Source organism: Nicotiana sylvestris, chromosome 6, assembly GCF_000393655.2.
Source record: "Nicotiana sylvestris chromosome 6, ASM39365v2, whole genome shotgun sequence".
NCBI lineage: Eukaryota > Viridiplantae > Streptophyta > Magnoliopsida > Solanales > Solanaceae > Nicotiana > Nicotiana sylvestris.
In genome coordinates, this window is record NC_091062.1 from 38,451,636 (window position 1) to 38,470,725 (window position 19,090).

At 37.9% G+C, this 19,090-nt stretch overlaps 2 protein-coding genes and 1 pseudogene across 2 annotated transcripts; 1 reads left to right on the forward strand and 2 right to left on the reverse strand.

Annotated features, from left to right (window-relative positions):
• Positions 1–553: 553 nt before the first annotated feature.
• Positions 554–3,081, forward strand: LOC104212593 (transcription factor GTE4-like; annotated as a pseudogene).
• A 2,739-nt stretch (positions 3,082–5,820) lies between these two features.
• LOC104212592 (malate dehydrogenase 2, mitochondrial) lies at positions 5,821–11,392 on the reverse strand. The gene is made up of 7 exons (XM_009761897.2): positions 10,958–11,392; positions 8,609–8,782; positions 8,342–8,510; positions 8,172–8,233; positions 7,947–8,068; positions 6,941–7,058; positions 5,821–6,308 (listed from the first exon to the last, which is right to left on the reverse strand). The coding sequence occupies exons 1-7, from the start codon at positions 11,195–11,197 to the stop codon at positions 6,168–6,170; spliced, it is 1,026 nt and encodes a 341-aa protein (XP_009760199.1). The 5' UTR covers positions 11,198–11,392; the 3' UTR covers positions 5,821–6,167.
• An 878-nt stretch (positions 11,393–12,270) lies between these two features.
• LOC104212591 (tRNA dimethylallyltransferase 9) lies at positions 12,271–18,615 on the reverse strand. The gene is made up of 12 exons (XM_009761896.2): positions 18,280–18,615; positions 17,782–17,835; positions 17,505–17,547; positions 16,440–16,548; positions 15,876–16,074; positions 15,205–15,427; positions 14,570–14,664; positions 14,400–14,494; positions 13,748–13,823; positions 12,942–13,081; positions 12,742–12,869; positions 12,271–12,633 (listed from the first exon to the last, which is right to left on the reverse strand). Exons 1-11 carry the CDS (start codon positions 18,538–18,540, stop codon positions 12,773–12,775), a joined length of 1,392 nt encoding a protein of 463 aa, XP_009760198.1. The 5' UTR covers positions 18,541–18,615; the 3' UTR covers positions 12,271–12,633; positions 12,742–12,772.
• Positions 18,616–19,090: the final 475 nt, after the last annotated feature.

Here is a 19,090-nt window from a genome sequence, read left to right on the forward strand (position 1 = left end):
TAACGGTCAAAGGGCATACGTGAACCAAAAAGGTAGATGGAGGGATATTTTTAGCCCAGTAGGTAGATAAAGGTATTTTTAAACTTTTTCCAATAGTTTAGGAGCATTTTGAACCCTTTTTCGTTTAATAAAAATACTCCTCCAAATTAATAATTTAAAAAAAAAATTCTTCCAAATGGGTTTTTTGCACGAGCGGATGAAGTGCACAGGCGACACGGGAGCGTATTAATAGCAAAATTTTATTTTATGTCTCATACAATTGACATTAGTCGTATGAGACAACTTTTTTGTCTCACAATTTTGTGCGCCCAGATTTTTGTGGATCAAAGTGTAAAATTGGGGTCTATAAATTTGTGAGACAAAAAGGAGCATCATACAACTAGTGTCAGTTGTACGAGATACAAAATAAAACTTCTCCCGGAACAAATAAGTTCATTGATTACGTCATCCACAATCTTCCACTCTTTGACGTGACAAACAACAACGACCGCCTTCAAATTTAATAATGATTGGCTCGACAAGCGCGTGTCACTACAATTTTTTATTTATTTAAAGAGAACGTACGTGCAAAACAATATACAAATCCGGCGAGTAGATTTCGGATCCGAACCGAAAACCCGAAAACACTCTGTTCTCAACAGGTAATCAAATCTCTCCATCTTTATTGTCGTTTATTCTGCCACTTCGCCCCCAAATCCCAATTCTCTATAACCCTAATTTTACCCCAAAAATATTTTTACTTTTTTTTTTCCTAAACAGATCCTTTAACTTTTGTTAATTTTCTTTTTGTTGCTTTTTTTTTCATCTTTTACTTAGAAAAACCTAATTCCGCACGGCTTCAATTTTCCTAAAAATTGATTATTTTATTTATTTATTTATTATGCGAATCATGGGGTTCTGAGGGACCCTAGTTTTGCACATGTTACGTTAATTCTGTTGGAATTTTCAGGTTTCGGGTTGTGATTTGGATTAGGGTTTGATTTCATGTATGGCTTCAGATGCCGACAATTTGAATCCGCGAGAGAGGTTACGTTGGGGAAGCCCTAGCAAATTTTATACCCGGAAGCGCCGTAGGATCCAGAAGAACGAACCTAATCCCGGCGCCAGGGATTCAGTCGCCGCCGTGCCAGAGGTAACTGCCTCAGACGGGGGCAGCGGCAATAATGATAATAATGATGTTTTACGGCCGGAGCAGCGGTTACAGCATCAGGAGGAGGCAGAGCCTCGATTGAAGGAATCTTCGCTTTGTAATTTGGAAGATGGGAGGGATAGTGAGCAAGTTGAATTGATAAATGGTGGAGAATTTCAAGAAGGTACCCTTGGATCACCAGGGGGTTTAAATGGTAGAGATGGCATGGGTAATGAGCAAGTGGAATTGATAAATGGTGGAGAATTGCAGGAAGGTACCAGTGGATCACCGGCGAATTTGAATGGTAGAGATGCCACGGCTAATGGGCAATTGGAATTGATAAATGGTGGGGAAGTGCAGGAAGGTACATGTGCACCACCAGTGTGTTTAGATGGTAAAGATGTGCCTGAGTGTGGTGGTGGTGGCCTAATTGTGGAGCCTAACGGTGGGGAAGTCCGGGATTGCAGCCGTGAAGGAGAGCCCCCGGTGCATGCTGAGCCAGAGGCTGCAAATGGGTTGGTTAAGCCAGTAATTTCTAGGGTTGCAGATAGAGTTTGGATTAATTTAACAGGAGCGAGGTCAAGAGATGAGATTAGTGATCTTAGGAGGGTGCTAGAGGGCGAGCTTGATCAGATTAGAAGTTTAGTTACGAAGCTTGAAGCAAAGGAGCTTCAGCTGACCACACATAATGCTAGTACTAATGGTGGTGTTAATGATGTGGGTAGGATTAGAGCTTTTCCTGGTGCTGCTGTTAATTCTTATAGTTATCCACATTATATGGATAATGATGTGATGAAGGGTAGGTCTTTAGTGCGAGTGAATTCTGAGGTGGATTCAGTTGGGCACCCTGAGACGAGACCGTTCCAGCCACCTAGGATTGCAGTTGTGGAAAACAATAATGGGGCTGCTGAATTTGTGGAGAAGGAAAAGAGGACCCCAAAGGCCAATCAGTATTACAGGGATTCTGAGTTCCTTCTTGGGAAGGATAGACTGCCTCCGGAAAGCAATAAAAAATTGAAGCCCAATGGTGTTGGGAGGAAGCATAGAAGTGAATCAGAGCATGGGTATGCATTTAGCTTTGGCTTTGGCTTTGATAAGCATAGAAATCAGATGCTTAAGAGATGTAGCAACCTGCTTCAGAGGTTAATGAAACACAAGCATGGTTGGGTGTTTAATGAGCCAGTGAATGTGGTGGCGCTTGGGCTGCATGATTATCATGATATCATCAAGCATCCGATGGATTTGGGCACCATTAAAACTAGGTTATCTCAGAATTGGTACAAGTCTCCCAGGGAGTTTGCTGAGGATGTGAGACTTGTCTTTCGTAATGCCATTACTTACAATCCTAAAGGACATGATGTTCATGTTATGGCGGAAGAGTTGTCAGAGATTTTTGAAGAGAAGTGGACAGTTATAGATACTGAGTTTAATCCGGATTGGAGGTATCAAATGTATCATGATGCAGGTTTGCCTACCCCCACTTCAAGAAAGGCCCCTCATCCTTCTCCCTTTCCCCGTGCTTCTGTAACTTCTCATGTCGCTCCACCTGCTCCCCAAGTAAGGACTTTGGATAGGTCTGAGTCAATGACGGGGCCAGCTGATTTCAGGTTGAAGCGGTCACGTGTTGCTCATGTTGGTAGGATACCAGTTCCTAAGAAACCTAAAAGGGATATGACCTACGACGAAAAGCAGAGACTCAGCACAAATCTTCAGAATTTACCTTCAGAGAAGCTTGATGCTATTGTTCAGATTATTAAGAAGAGGAACTCATCACTTAGTCAACATGATGATGAGATTGAAGTAGACATCGATAGTGTTGATGCGGAAACCCTCTGGGAGCTTGATAGGTTTGTGACCAATTACAAAAAAAATTAAACAAGCAGAGGAGAAAAACTGAACTTGCTCTGCAAGCCAGAGAAACTGCAGACTGCTCCAGTCATGGTGAGTTTTGAAGATATCCTCTTTTTTTCTCCTTCTCTCCCTTCTTTTTACATTTGTATCTGGTAGGGGTTTCTTAATTTGTGGCATTGCTTTGCAGAACTCTGCCCCTATGGCTGCTGGTGCGCTGAACAAAAGTAATACTGGTAAGCCTTTAATACAAATAACTATTGTCCCAGATTGTTATCAAGATTCATGCTTTAGGTGGAAAATACTCATCGCACATGGTTCTTTGTTTTATGAGTAGGTGAAAATAATACTAGTACTCCTGTTACAAATGCAGAAGCTGGAAGACAGGCGGATAATGCAAGTAGGTCTAGTAGTCCAAGCAGTTCTAGCAGCGATTCAGAGTCTTCCTCAAGTGGTAATACTTAATCTGTCTTTTGTATGTTTCATCTTTACATGCACCATAATTGTCGCATGTTTAATTTTATTGATTTTGCAGCCAGTAGTTCACAGCATGTGTCTGATATTTCTGCTCTATCTTTGCAGATTCGGATAGTTCCTCTGGATATGGGATCAGAAGCGTGCCGTTGATGTGAAAGGGCATTTGGCACAGGTGATTAGTCTGTTAGCTAGTGCCTTTAATCCATTTCCAATTCTTGCTTCGTTGCACCTTTTGTGGTCAGTTCGACTCATGCAAAAAAGTTTTTGTGCTGTTGATTAAGTTCTCAATGGCCCACATCTCGTGGCATTGAAGGTTGACATATGGTGGTTTGGGTGGGGGGGGGGGGATTTGATTTGATGGTGTATGCGATTACAACAACAACTATGTGTGAAAATTTATCGTTTTAAATTTGTTTGGTTACCAAAAAAAAAATTCAAAATAAGGGAAAGTAAGTGTCATATCTTAATATCTTAAATCACAAGGGAGGTAAGTGTATGACAGCGGAAGGGAGGTCTTTGAACTATTTCTGGACTTAATTTTTTGCGACAAGTGCTATATATATCATTAACGTTATTTGCTATTCTATACCATTATTCAATTTTCTCAAACAATCCTAACGATGTTTCTTCCTATATTAGCAAGAATTGTTATTGAACTGTGTCTATCTTATACTTTTGCAGGAAATCTGCGAGGATGTCTTCAGCAAACACCTAGAGGTTCCACTCTTGGTTGTTGTGAGCTATGGCCGCAGTCAAGAACTTCAAGTTTTATCATGGAAGTCCCTTACCTCGATGATATTGGAATATAAATTGGATATCTCATTCTCAACAGTATTTATGTTGATCTATATACAAGTGTTCTATTGTTAGAATGGGATTCTAGAGGAGGTTATGGTGGTAATGGGAGAGATGTCACACCTGTAGATTGCTGAGGTTGCCTAACCAGTTTGATTTGAAAACATGTGCTGGAATTTAATTCATATCTATGCGCATAGTTAGAGCAACTAGGCAAAGATTGTGCGATGTCCTGCAGCTGGAACCGGTTTTACAAAGCGAGTTTGATTGGTGGTAGGATTGCATATTGTAATTTTTTTTAGGAATCTTAAGTTAAAATGTAAATGGGTTTTGGGGGGGGGGGGGGGGAGGGGTACCATATTTTCCTTTCTTCTTTCAGGGAACCATTTGGCAAAGCATTTGTATGTATTTTCCTGAAGTCCAGCTACTAGGATTGATTGATGAATGTATTAGTCTGAGCTCTCTAGTCCAGCCTCTTGTATTATGTCTCGGAATGCCACTGCGTGTTGGTCTCCTCCTGCTGATTCGTTTTGGTTGATTTTTTCTGAAAATTTTGGCAGCTATATGGATTATAGACGGTATTTGTGCATGTGAGTTGTGACCCCTCTCTGTCCAGCTATATGAAGAGTTTTGTTTTGGTACATGATCCCCTCGTTATGCTTTGAAGTGTGTGTGTGAGGCTTTTACTGCAATTCTAGACTAGAGAGTCCAGTAATAAAAATTTGTCGACCAACTACCCCATCCCCATGCAGGCTACTTTATAATACGAGAGAAGTGAGGTAAAAAGCCTGTTTAGGAATGCCTTAGCCCTTTTTTTATTTTATTTGGTTAAAGACAAGTAGAAGACTTTAATTCAACCTTCACACTTATTTTCAAGTTGTGCAAGTTTCTTCCCTTTAGATTGTAAGTTTAAACTGATAATTAATTTTAATGTCACCGACGATTGTGGTTTGACAAATTTCTGAGAAATTGGACGTTTTTGTTTGGTCTGCATAAAGAGGGCATTACTTTGGAATAGGGATTTGAAGGAGGATATCACAAACTGCAAATTAGACATACGTTGTACTGCATATTTCTGTAGAAACTTGGCTGTAAATTCGGGTTTCTCTGTTTATCGCCCTATATCCCTTCTCCCTCAGGTGGCTTTCTTCTTTCATTTTTGGCGGATGCAAAAGTTCCCATGTTCTCCTTCCTTCATTAGACTTTGGGCTCGTTTCTTGTGGGAAGACAAACATATAACTATTTTATTGAAGTTCCGGGTAATTCCGAAAGATTAAGCAGTCATGTCTAAACTTCGTCTTACCAAACAAATAACTGAAGTGATCGCAGTTCATGAAATACAACAATAATAAACTCAGTATAATCCTACAAGTAAGGTCTGGGAAGGGTAGTGTGTACGCACACCTTACCCCTACCTTTTGAAGGTAGAAAGGTGGTTTCCAATAGTAGCAGTTCATGAAACTTAAACTAAAAATCCCAAATTAAGGTCATACCGAGTAACCTTTTCACTTAATAGGGTTTAACCTTCCCCTTCCATCATTAGAAAAGGACAACGAATATATGAATACTGATAGTTGCAAGTTATTATAGCTAATCTCTTCATTTCCAACTGAATAATAGTAGAATACAGCATGGTAAAACCGGTACATGGGTCATTGCCCTTTTTCACCCCCACATCAACTCTCCAACCATTCACAAAACAATAATCTTATGCATGTATTAGGTTCAACGTTTTAGAACATAAAGCATCATCAGAAGTTTGCCTGATTATTTGCAGAATAGTGTATATCTAACGTCTACTATGTTGGATAAAAGCTAAACCAAATGCCTCAGGCTGCAAGGAACTCGCGAAAGATAACCCGATCACTCAAACGAATCCAAAATTGTTACTGGAAAAACTTGACAGTATTTTTCTTTTTTAATTGTCATTAGCGAATTTGATTCCCTTCTCAATGGAGGATTTCAGCTCTGGTTTAAGAGCTTCGAGTCCTTGTTTCTCGAAGTCTGAAAGTGGGCCCAATCCTAGAACTTCCTCCACACCATTTTTCCCAAGTCTCACCTGAGAAGAGAGAATATAAGAGCCAAAACCAGAATATATAAAAAAACCAACAAGAGGTGCCTACTTTTTCAATCACTTGACCAATCAATTAACTACATTTCAGTCCCAAATTATTAGAATACTCTTTGGGGTCAATTATGGCCTATAATGCATGAAAATCATGTGAGAAACATAAGAGTCTAGCAGTTACAATGAAATCCTGATTGGTCTTACTGCTAAACGTCAAAGTAATAACTTTAGCAAGGTCGCCCATAATCAAAGCTAACAAAGTAAAAGCTATCTTTTGTGCATTAAGAGCCATGAGTGCCTTAACTCACAAAAATTAGGTAATTCTTAACATTTCGAATCGAAAATTCTGTATGATCGGACCTGTCAAAACTCACAAAACAGCAATGGACAACAAGAACGAAGCGGATACCATGTCCTAGTAAATCAAAGTTTGTAAGTTTCTATTTTTTTTCCTTACATCTTCTATCTCCCATTTTTACTTCATAAACACAGAGATAAGCAAATTATTCAGACAGTTTCAAATAAAGTCATTGTCTGACAGAAAATGAAGATCCATCTATAGATAGGCAAACTAGAGATATGGACACACATACAAAATGTCTGGTTAGAGAGGATAGCATTACCTTGGATGCAAAGAAAGGCAGATCTGTCACAGTTGACTGCACGAATGAACACTCTACAACATCTGGAACCCCATTCAGCCCCTTCAAGCAAGCATCAGCAAAGATGGCCCCAGCATAACTGCGGAAGTGAAAAGAATTGCTCAAAACTAAGTTATCACACTGAAGATACGTAAAAAAAGGTAGCTTTGGACTAGTAACAACAAAGAAAAGTCTTTTTATTTTTTATTACCATAGCTTCTACTGATCTCTTGAGTGGGACAAGGTCACTTCAATAATAGATGCATGGAAACTTTATATTCAAGGTAAGACAAAATCAATATTGTATGATGCTGTGGTCACAGTGCAGCATGCACTATTATTTGTGGCATAAGATGGCACATGCAAAAAAGGGTCTGAACTTTGGAGTGATCATCATTAGCATTGTGAAAACCTGTTGAACTATATACTCCCACCGGTCCAAAAAAGGGTCTGAACTTTGGAGTGATCATCATTAGCATTGTGAAAACCTGTTGAACTATATACTCCCCCACCGGTCCACAATTAGTGACCAATTTGCTTTTGGCATGCTCATTAAGAAAATACTAAATTCTATACAAAAATACCTAGTATGACTAAACTACCTTAATTAAATATTTAATGTGAGGAGTAAGAAAACTTTTTAGGATATATACACAAGGGTAATTTTTTAAAAATAAATTGAATTTTTTCTTGATTATATAAATGGACACTTATTTTGGACCAAAATAAAAAAGCAAATTGGTCATTTATTGTGGACCGGAGGGAGTAATTTTTTTTTTATAAATCTTGTTGAAGCATACAGAAGAAACCTAGTTATAGAGCGACCTTAACCCTCTATACAAGTGTTTGATTTGCTAGATGCAGACGCCTATGTAGGTATTCCTTATTGACATCAGAAAATTCTTGACAGTTGCCACCAAACAGAGACGAGGTTTACTAAAACCTCAAAATCAAACTATATAGAAGAGAGGCATGAGTAGAAACATACGCCATCGAGAGGGTTGCTGAACCCTTTCCAGCCTTGGCCTCCACAACTTCAGTGCCGCCATCTTGGGTTCGCTTGGTAAGTGCCTCAATTTCTTCATCTCCCAAATTTGCCTTTGGGGTGGCCTATTTGCAACATTGTGAGATAACAAGAAAAGAATAAGTAAAGTTACAAGGTAGAGTTAAATCTTTAAATAACCTTAATAAAACAGAAGAAAAAAAGAGTTACTTGGGAAAATAGTGGGAGGATGGTTATGCCAGCATGACCACCAACAACGGGGACAATGACGTCTGGAACAAAGTAAATTGTAAGTAGGGAGAGAACTTGACATGAATTTATGGTGCAAGTGAAATAAAATAAAACCAATTCTAAACCAGGAAGTACGCTAAGATGCATACCAGCAACATTAACTTTAGCTTTTCCTGCATAGAAAGTCTTTGCCCTAACAACATCAAGTGTGGTCACTCCAAAGAGTCTCTTTTCATCATAGGTTCCAGCCTTCTTGAACACCTCAGCGGCAATTGGGACAGTGGAGTTAACAGGGTTGCTGATCATATTGACAAGCGCCTTTGGAGATTTGAGGGTAGGCAGTAGAGGAAAGAGGAAAAATCAGTATTTGCTATGCCCACGGCTAAACTCATACATAAACCAATATGGGTACTTACATGAGGGCAATACTTTGCAATGGCTGTGCAAAGAGATTTAACAATACCAGCGTTAATGTTGAACAGATCATCACGGGTCATACCAGGCTTTCGTGGCACACCAGCAGGAATGATGACAACATCAGCTCCCTCCAAAGCCTGTCTTAGCTGTTCATCTCCTGCAAACCCAGAAACCTGCCAGGAAAAACATCGATGGTCAAGGAACCGCAAGGGCCAGGGAATAGGTTCAGACACTGAGGTCGTTTAGTGTGTGGACTGCAAGTGGGATAAAAAGTATTCCACCGTTTGGCTAATTGTGGAGAGGATTACATCATCAGGAGTAAAGTTAGGGGTCTTTTGGAGATCCATATGGGTGAAAATATACCCCAACTAACTTCTGCATTAGTTGTTCAGTATTTGGTTATCATATTTACTCTCTGTATTCACAATATCCACATTAATTATGTAGTTACTCCCATATTATTGGATACCAAATTCAACAAGGATTGACCTCACAAGTATTAGCAATAACTGCATAAAAACACATAAATCAGGAAAAAAATAACTTCATATATAACTTCTTCAGTTAATCATCTCTGACTAGTTATCTCTCTTTATATTTCGAGCAAACTAGGTACATTTGACTATTAAAGCAATAAAAAGATCAAGCAGTTAATCAACTATACCTCAATCTGTAACTAGCAGGACTCAACGACATATATCCTCCAGATATCTTGCTCTATTTGGATCCATTTCATTTTAATACTAATTCTTCTATGGTCAATTAGGAGTTCCTAAAATTAAAAGATCTCAAAATCTCACACTTATTCCTATCCATATTTAAAGTAAGTGTGACAATGAGTAAGACTTAATCCAGCTTGTTGGTATCCCTTAAGTGTATCTTTTGTTTTTATTGTGCTATTCTCTTAGATACATACACTAGGTTGTTGTTGTTGTTGTCTCGTAGATACATATGTATCGATTTTGAGAGAATGCAAGTCTTTTCAAGCAACTACCCCATCTCCTTTTAGCACCCTCAATCACCAGTGTCGCACATATGGACTAGCTGCGTTGTAGGTTTATGTAGCGCATAGCCTGACCCATCTGTGGCAAGTGCAACTTTCAATTATTTTATCCTTTGTGTGATACTTGCACTTTTTGCCTGACGATTCTTTATGTCCATATTTATATGACCACATCCACCTTAGCATTCACATTTAAAGTTTCAACGATGCCTATCTTGTGCATATGATGGGCATTAGAGACCCATTTTCACACAATATAACATTGATGATTCCACAACCATTCTTTTGATGAAGAAAACCATTTTAAATATGTCGTCAGGTATGGGAATCGAACCCACAACCACGTGATTAAAATCTGTCTCACAATCATTTTATAAAATTACCTTTCAGTTTGTTAGGTATTTTCCCATCGCTCAAGAACCTCATAGCAATCTTTCACTTTAATCATCATATTTCAAATCAATTTACTACATTTTCTTCTAACATGTCATTATCTTAGAAGACTAAGTGACACCACTATCTTTTCCAATCTCACATCACCTTCGTCCTTCTTATGGGAGCTAGACGTGCATATACTATGCCATACTTCTATTTATCCTAAAACCCTTATTCAGTAGAATGCTTCTCGATAGTTCCTACTTTTAAATAACTCTTCGCTAGTAAAATTTTCATCTTGAGAAGAGGAATGTAATATTTCTCATATTTCCACATACATTATCTTAAAATTGTATACCTGAGTTTTGATTCTTGACAATTATACAAGGATTATAGTCTAGAGATTCTAGTTCTAATAATAAACACTGGAGTACATGTAGTTGTGACTGAATGTTTGATTAGTCATTGTAAATCTAAAAATACGTGTATGATCTAAAACACATGCTTATATAAAATTTGATAAAAGTTTGTCTCGATAATTCTTGGCCTGTTATAATTTGATATTTAGCTTATCATCATACCTGACAAAAAATTACTAGCAATATGATAATAATTGAAATAAAACTCGAAGAAATAAGAGTTACAGATTCACACAAACATAGAAACTGAATTCATCAAAGGATACTGATGAATCAGAGCAGTTGAAATTCTGGAGCTTAAAAAGAGAGAAACACACACACACACACACACACAAACACATATCACGAAGAGCGTAAAATACGGATCAATGCCAGTTCGAACGGTTAATGATGTAAAACCCTAGAAACGAGTAAATCAGATAAACACAAATTAAAAAAACGATTACAGCAGAAAACTCCATAAATACTTGGAAGAAAAGAACTCAGTAAATGTAACGCAGTAAAAGACGAGAATTACAGCAGTAAAAGTGGAGATAAAGCAGAGAGTAAACCTGAGATCTGGTGTTGATGTGGCTGACATCAGCGGCAACACCAGGGGTACCGGCAATATCGTAAAGTGAGAGTTGTGATACTAAAGGATTCAGCTTCATAAGAAGTGATAGAGGCTGTCCGATCCCACCAGCTGCCCCTAAAATTGCTACTTTCCGGTCAGGAGCGGACTCCGACGCGAATCCCCGGCGCGTCAGGTATGCACCGGTGGTCGAGGTTCTGCGGGCGATAGATCTCAACATGGTCGAAATAATTGGTTGGTTTGTGGTGAAGAAAGGAAAAGGAAAAGGCTACGGCGAGAGAATGTGAGTCGAAAATGAAAATGCTCAAAGTGGGAAGATGAGGAGAGCATTTATTGGCGATAGATTCGTGAGTTTCGAGGAGTTGGTCTCCGTTTTTAGAGTGTAGTTATCTTCCGCTAAAAAAATTTTAGGCTTGTAGTAAGATTTTGACTACAGAAAATCCAACTTGAAAAAGTTTACTGTTATGCTAAAATTGTTAATTAGTCTTGATTAAATAAAAAGATAAACAATTAAAAGTATACATTAATCACAATTAAGTGAAAAAATGCACCATGTCAGTCATTAGTTGACTCGACTAATCAACTCGGTTTTTTTAACTTTTCGGGAGTGAGTTGAAAAGCAACGGACAGAGGAAGAGAAGATGGCTAATGAATTAGAATCTTGCAAATTATGTCTCTGGGTAATTGCAACCAATAGACTATTAACTCCAATTTACAAGCTTGTACTCGGTATCTAGATCCATTAGTTTTCTGATATTTTAGTTGTTTTTTTTTTTTTGGGGGGGGGTGGGTGGGGGGGTGGTATACTTCATTCATCTTTTCCTAGTGCACTAGCATCGTAGCACATGCAGCATATTCCTTTTCTTGATCAATCACAATGAAGCATATTCTCTGTACATAACGTTGCGCATGCTTTCATAGCGGACCAAGTTCTCATCTTAAAGGTAAAAAGGTTAGCCCAAGTGGTGATTGATTTTTCACTCTCTCTCAGAAAAGATGAACTCCTTTTAGGTAAAAAAAAAAAAAGTCAGCAGTTGATAGTCCTGCACTAGCGCATCATTTTTCTCGTATCAGAATTAATTTGCTTATCGTCGACTATTCCACTAGGCATCTTTCTTTAATTGTAATAGCCAGAAAGAGAGAACACAACTTCTTAACCACAGTAATTTTCATCGACATCATAATATCTCCGCTTGCAGTGACATGGGACAACCTTTTGTTGGTCCTTTGGTTTACCCGCCTTGTCCAAAAAATCTGACACCCATTGTAATGCGAGTAATTCAATGCAGAAAATATAGAACTTAAGTGCGTATTATCTGGCTCTCATCAAAAGACGAGACTTTGGTTGTGGGAGGCCAGTAATAAGTTGATGTGAGCTGGACACTAGAAATGAAATACAATATTCCAACAACATCCTCTCCAAATCCTCAAGCATGGAAAACGTATGGTTTTCTGGCTGATAGTAGTTCAGGTACTGAATCCTACATTTACAAAAAAAAATCTCAAGTACAGAATGACGTCGAGCCAATCACAGCCCGATTGCCTTATCAGCTGCTACCCTCTCTTCATTCATAACAACCTCAACCTTCGTAACGCAACAGAAGTAGAGAAAGATAATTCTCTTAAAAGTGTTGCCTGAAGGGGTTCCCGAGAGTACTGCACACGGTAGAGTCCACAGTCTTTAAATCCAAAAAATAAGGAAAAGGCAGTGATCAAATCCAGTTATTAAATAAAAAGTAGTAGTAATTATCTCCATAAGCTAACCTCCACAAAAATGTGAACAACTCAAAGCAATCTAGCTGTTGGTTATCAAAGAAGACACAGTGGCTTCACCATAGATTGTCCTTATCCAGTCTAGAACATCAGCACAATCCTCACGCCCAATGAAATGCCTTCACGGGCAGACAGATACTTCAGCCTAGGAGCAAGAGAAAAGCTATATTTTAATATATTCAAGTTCATACCTATTTCTAGTACGATAGGCCTTCAGCTCTGCTACTTGGCGGGGGTTTCTAATATCTTTCTTCATACGAAGCGACTCAGGCACCTGGAGATGGCCTTCCTGACTGCTGTATGAATCACATATGAAGCTTAGCACCTTTTCCTGGTAATGGCATTTTCAGATGTCAGCGGAAGAATATTGAGGAGCTTCATGCTATTTGGAGATGAGGCGTAACAAAAGGCAGGATTAAATAACTAAACTATTTTTCAGAGGGAAAAGAGGCATGACTGCCTCTGCACATAAAGGTGTACTAACTCCAATAAAAAGGGAGCCTGGAAGTTATCTCATACTAACTCTAATTCAAAGAATTCTTATTATGCTTAAAATTGTCACTTCCTATAATTTGTGCTCATGGCATGTTGCTTTAGGAGAAGAAAAGCCCTAAGGCAAGAAGAAGCGTCTACAACCAGAACAAGTCATTTTGAAACTTATACTCCCTCTATGATGAAATCAATTTGAAAGAAAATCTTCCACAATATGGTTATTATTGCTTTGAAAAGGATTCATTATTTTTCTGAACCTTTCAGAATCAGCCTTAACATTCACAATGACACAATACAGAAAATGCAACTACGGCATATACAAAGAGATGCATGCACACATCTGCATGCATGAATGTATGTATATGATAGTTGCAGTAAAAGGAATCATGAGCAACTATTAAAACCCAGGAAAAGCTCAGCTACTGCATCCAGACAACAGCTTGATAAAAGTTCTATTAACAAAGAAAAAGGCATAGAAATTCCTTAAGGAACAGAAATGACATACCAAAGGTTTAGAAGCATCTAGCCACTCATAAATCTGTTCATTGCGAAACCAAGTCATCTGCCTTTTTGCAAAATTTCTGCACAAGAATATAAGAATCAGCCAAAAAAATTTACAAAGTGCAAACAACTATATTCTAGACAATCCAATTAAATCAAGAAAACCAGTGAAAGCTCCCCAAGTCTATGAAAAGGACCAGACTGGAGTCAGAGTAGGCAGATTAAGGCAGCAATACCAAGAGTTCCTGACATTTGCACCCATAATCATAGTGCTCTTTTCTTATCTTGATAAGTGACAATAGTATCATGAAGTGCTAAGTGATCAGGAGACAAGAAAGTGAGGGTTAAGTAGAAAAGTTGTCTTCAACATTGCTGCGGGAGACATGCTTAAATTCTATCAATAATAGCTTGTGTAACTCTTGGCAGAAAAGTTGTCTTCAACACTGCTGCGGGAGACATGCTTAAATTCTATCAAGAATGGTTTGTGGAGCTCTCTGCTAGCCATGACAAATATTGTAGAATGACGACAACACGGAAGCATCCAGAAAGAAAGTGTGACACTAGAGAGAGAAGCATAAAACTACTACATCTAAATGCCAAGAAAGAAAGGTTGTCCTATTATGTGATATAATGTAGTCACAATAGAGTAAAATCACCTAGATGCTTTCTGGAATTCAGATAAAAACTCATAGAAGTCCCCAGCAGAATTCCAACTTCCATATTCTCTACATCGTAGAAGGTATTCCATTGCCTGAAAGATTTTAAACACACACATATTAGGAAACAAACTATTGGTTTTAGTTCAGTTATAGGGATGAAACTATACTTGTCGGTAACCAATTGCTCGAGTAGCAGAATTTGAGTTTGGCAAAAGACCCAAATCAAGAAGCCACCTTGCCTCAGATAGAATTCCATCTGTTCCTGCAGCATGCCACCATCATAACGAATTAACTATGACCAAGGTATTCCAATTGAAGTTGTTAAGGAACTAGAAAGGAAAGATTTTATTTGAAGCTAAGATTGGTATTTCATGTTGCTAGAGAAAAGCGCAAGAGATAACTATTATAAGAAGAATTAACCTCTATAGACGAAATAACCTCAGAATGTCACCAATACTTATTTGTTTTTGATAACTCATAGTTCACTATCCAACTTCCAAGTCGAAAATGTTTCTACAGTTCTTCAAAAGAATATTTTCTGATAGGTATATCCTCAGATGATAGATAATTAGCCCTAGGTATCATGATAACAACATAAATCTTAGGACAGAAAACAATGTTCCACACGAAGGCTTTTGAATAATGATAAGGAAAAGCAGTAATTCAAGCAGCATTTGCCATACTTCGAGATGATAATTTCTTTTAGATTAGTTCAAGAATTAGTATTGTGATTGAGCGTTCTAAGATCTCCAAAAAATGATTAAAGCAAGCAAATAAATCCCACAATTTCATTAATTTTTACCTAAAAGCATATCTTCGCACCGGAAATCAATTGATCTATAGAGATCCAGCCTATTGGTGGAAAGGAAATAACAAAGAAAATCATACTCCAAATCCTTTTTGTTACTCAGCTGCAATTTGTCAGCAGAATTCTTGACATCGGCAACATCTGCTACACCTGAATCAAGCTGTTCTCTGAAAGAATTATATGGTACTTCAAAGGCTGATGGAGGTGACCCACTAGACTGCAAGCCGAAAAGTATATTTAGCATTTTATCAAGAGATAAACTGAACAGGCTACGACAAAATGGACTGACAGTTGTGCACAATTCAATCCATCTCAACTACTTCAGAACCACAAAGAGCTCTTGCTAAACCAATAAAAGTTCTTGCTACAAGCATAGCAACAGTTGACAAGAAAAACATGGATTTTCCCTGCAAGCACATTAGTAAGTGATAAACCAGAACAAAGAAATCTCTAATTTCTACCATATCATGATCTAGCTTACAGAAAAGTTGTCTTGCTTGCATCATCCAAAAAATGCCAACGGTTGTGTGTCGGATCCTCCAAAAGTTGCATTTGTGGAGGATCGACACAGGTGCGGCAGCATTTTGGAGGATCCGAGCAACATAGCAGAAAAGGGGTCCAAATCAGAGGGATCACAGGTGAAAGTTACAGTTTTTCATAATTACCTTAATAACTTCGAGCCTGCGGCGCAAGCGATACCAATCATTTGCCGCTAAAGACTGGGCACCAGGATCACCAGCTTTAACCAACAACTGAACAGCAGCATCCCAGTCATAATCATTCTGTAAATTTGCAAGCTCAGAGTAGACTTCAGAGGTAATCTCTCGAGATGCTTTTGGAACATCTGGCTTCCCATAAATAAACCTTAAACATTGTACAGTGTATTATATGAGTTGGAAGATTATACCCGTTTAGATTAAATGACTCAGTTGTAGAGGCTATATGAAAACCGAATTCTTGCATATCCAATATCTGATTCTATCACATATACCAGGATGCATGTAAGCTTCATTTATAAGGATAACAAAGCCCATTGATAGATAGATAATGCAGCATAGCTTACTCACATACCCTAATTTTTTCTCTCTCATAGTCGATAGGTTTTATATAATGAAATTCCAAAATCTTTAGTTTGATATAAGTTGCAACCAAAAAGTTTAGCTTTAGTTTGAATACGTCCTCAATTTACCAAAAGCTTTCAAGTGTGAAATGTAATATTCTACACATACCATCGTAAATATAATCCAGTACCACCAGCAACTATAGGAACACGGCCCCTATCAAGTATATCTCTGGTAGTTTGCCTTGCATCCTCAAAAAATTGTCCAACGGAATAATCTGATGACATACCCAAAGGAAAGAAGAAAAATGTTTCTGCATTAGCATTAAAAGACGGAAAATTTAAGGACACATCAAATTGCGTATACCAACAGTTCAATAGATATGACCAAAGTTTGCAAGTGATATTTCACATGAAATTACAGTCCCGACCCACCCAACTGGGCTCAGGTTCCCTCGAAAAAAGACTCTTGATCAGAATGCGATTGATAATAACCACTCGGTGTGTTTGGTAAAAAAAAAGTGCTGAAAAGCCCTTTTCTGTTAAAGCCGAAACGACCCTAACATATTTTAAAAGATATATATTTAGAAGGAAAAGGACGAATATCAAAATGGAATGAAGTGAGAGTTAGGGTTCCGTTTTGGGAAGAGTATTTCGGTGATTATAAAAAAATATTTAAGGATGAAATTTGTCTTTCTACCTGCATTAGGTAGGGGTAAGGTCTGCCTACAGACTATCCTCCCAGACCCCAACTGTTGGGAACATACTAGATTTTTTGTTGTTGTTGTTGTAAATAAAAAGAAATCTTGATCAAATAAAAAGTGCTTAAGCTGAATAAACTCATGACTTTTGGTTGATTTTGGCTTATAAGTACTTTAATTGTTTACCAAACACGTAGAAAGCCAGTAAGTCATACATTCTATCACTTTCGAATTCTAATTTGTTCATCAAGTAAAAAACATTGTGGGCAGTTTCAGAGTTTCAATAAATCAAGGAACTTTGATGTGTTCACTACATTGATTTTAAGTTCTGGATGTTCCAAGAAATATAAGCAGAGGGTTTTATCGCTGATTACTGTTCACAGGTCACAAGCACCAAACTTACTCATCTAATCACGAATAATGACAATGTAGAGGGCGTGGATCATGAATCATTCAGTGAAGCGGTGTGCTGCACAGCTATTGAAATTCATGCAAAATGTTGTTTCAGACCATCCAATTCGGTCAGAAAATACCTTCGGATGGATGCAATATGTCAACCAGATGATGTACTACTTCCTGCAGACCATGACTCAAGAATGTCAAAAAGTATTGTGCATCCTCGGATGGAACAACAGACAGTGATAAAGCTCTTTAATAATCCAGTACACATTAACATAGGAACCTCAAAAGAACTAATTATGCAGAAACCGAGAATAGGCAAAACATATTTCATGTTAGAAGCATGACTCAAGAACTAATGCAATAAAAATACTAATGCAAAACATAATCTCAAATATGCTAAGGCAATACCTCTCTTTCATGGATGGAAGGCTTCGCTGAACCTACATCAAGCCCTCGATACACCTATAAAGCCAGAGAATATGTCAAGTTTCTAACTACAATACGTCTTAATTATAAATCAACTGACTTTCAAGCCTCAAGCAATACTAATGATTTCTACACATTGAAAAGCTTAAAATTTTATTTAATTTAACTTTAATTCACGTTTTAGTAATTAAATTTTATTCCTTATTTAATGAAAATTTCAGTAATTTCTTTGTCGCCACAATTTCAGTAATTTAACAAACACAATGGAAGGAAATCTATGAGGTTAATAATAAAGCGCCGAGGTCGAACAACACTATTCAAATTCGACAATTTGACAAGTTTATGATTCATTCAAGTTCAGGTGTTAATACTTCAATATAATTCCTCGTTTAACAGCAATTTTAGTTATTTAACTAATCAAAATGTAAGCAATTAATGAGGCTAATAATAAAGCGTTGAGTGAGTTAGATAACTAAGAACCTGGATAGAATCAGCGCTGATGATTTCACCATTAAGTCGCTTAGCGAGCTCTAATGCTAGCTTGCTTTTGCCGGCACCGGTGGGTCCCGAAATGACAATAACTTTCTGCTTCGTCGAGGAGGCAGAGCAGGATGTGAAGAAGCGGCGGCTGCAGCGGCGGAAGAAGAGCACGTTGGGAAGAAGGAGAGGCGTCTCCGCCGTGTATGGAAGCCGGAGATAGCTGCTAATTCGAACGCCGCCAGTTCCGACGGTGCTTATCATTTTCTCGACAGAGTATAAGCCTTTGGAAGCTCGACCTCTTTCCAGTTTTCTTAATTTTGTTGACACGTTGGCATTTCCAAATAATTTTGTTTTTGTTATGAAATACTGCTCAAATTAACAATATAGAACAAGGAAAAGAGATATATTCTTTTTTTTTTCAACTGTGTTATCTTTCCTACTACAAAGCCTTTTGACAAGTTTTAACTTACACTACTTGTATGAGGCTCCTTTTTGTCTCACAAATTTGTGGACTCCAATCTTACATTTCTGAATCCATAAAAATCGAGGTCCATAAAATTACGAGAAAAAAAATTTGTCTCATACAATTAGTGTCAGTTGTATAAGACACAAAATAAAATTTTCCCAAAACCTTTATATAGCCATAACAATTGAAGAATCATTATTGTAAAATACTTATGGAATGGTCACTATTAAGAGAATGGTCACAACATAAATATATCATTGAATATGTCATTAAGCATTTGAGAGGAAGATCATGGGGAGGTTAGGGAGATAATGGAGAAGAGTAGTGAGCACTAATCCTTTGGTA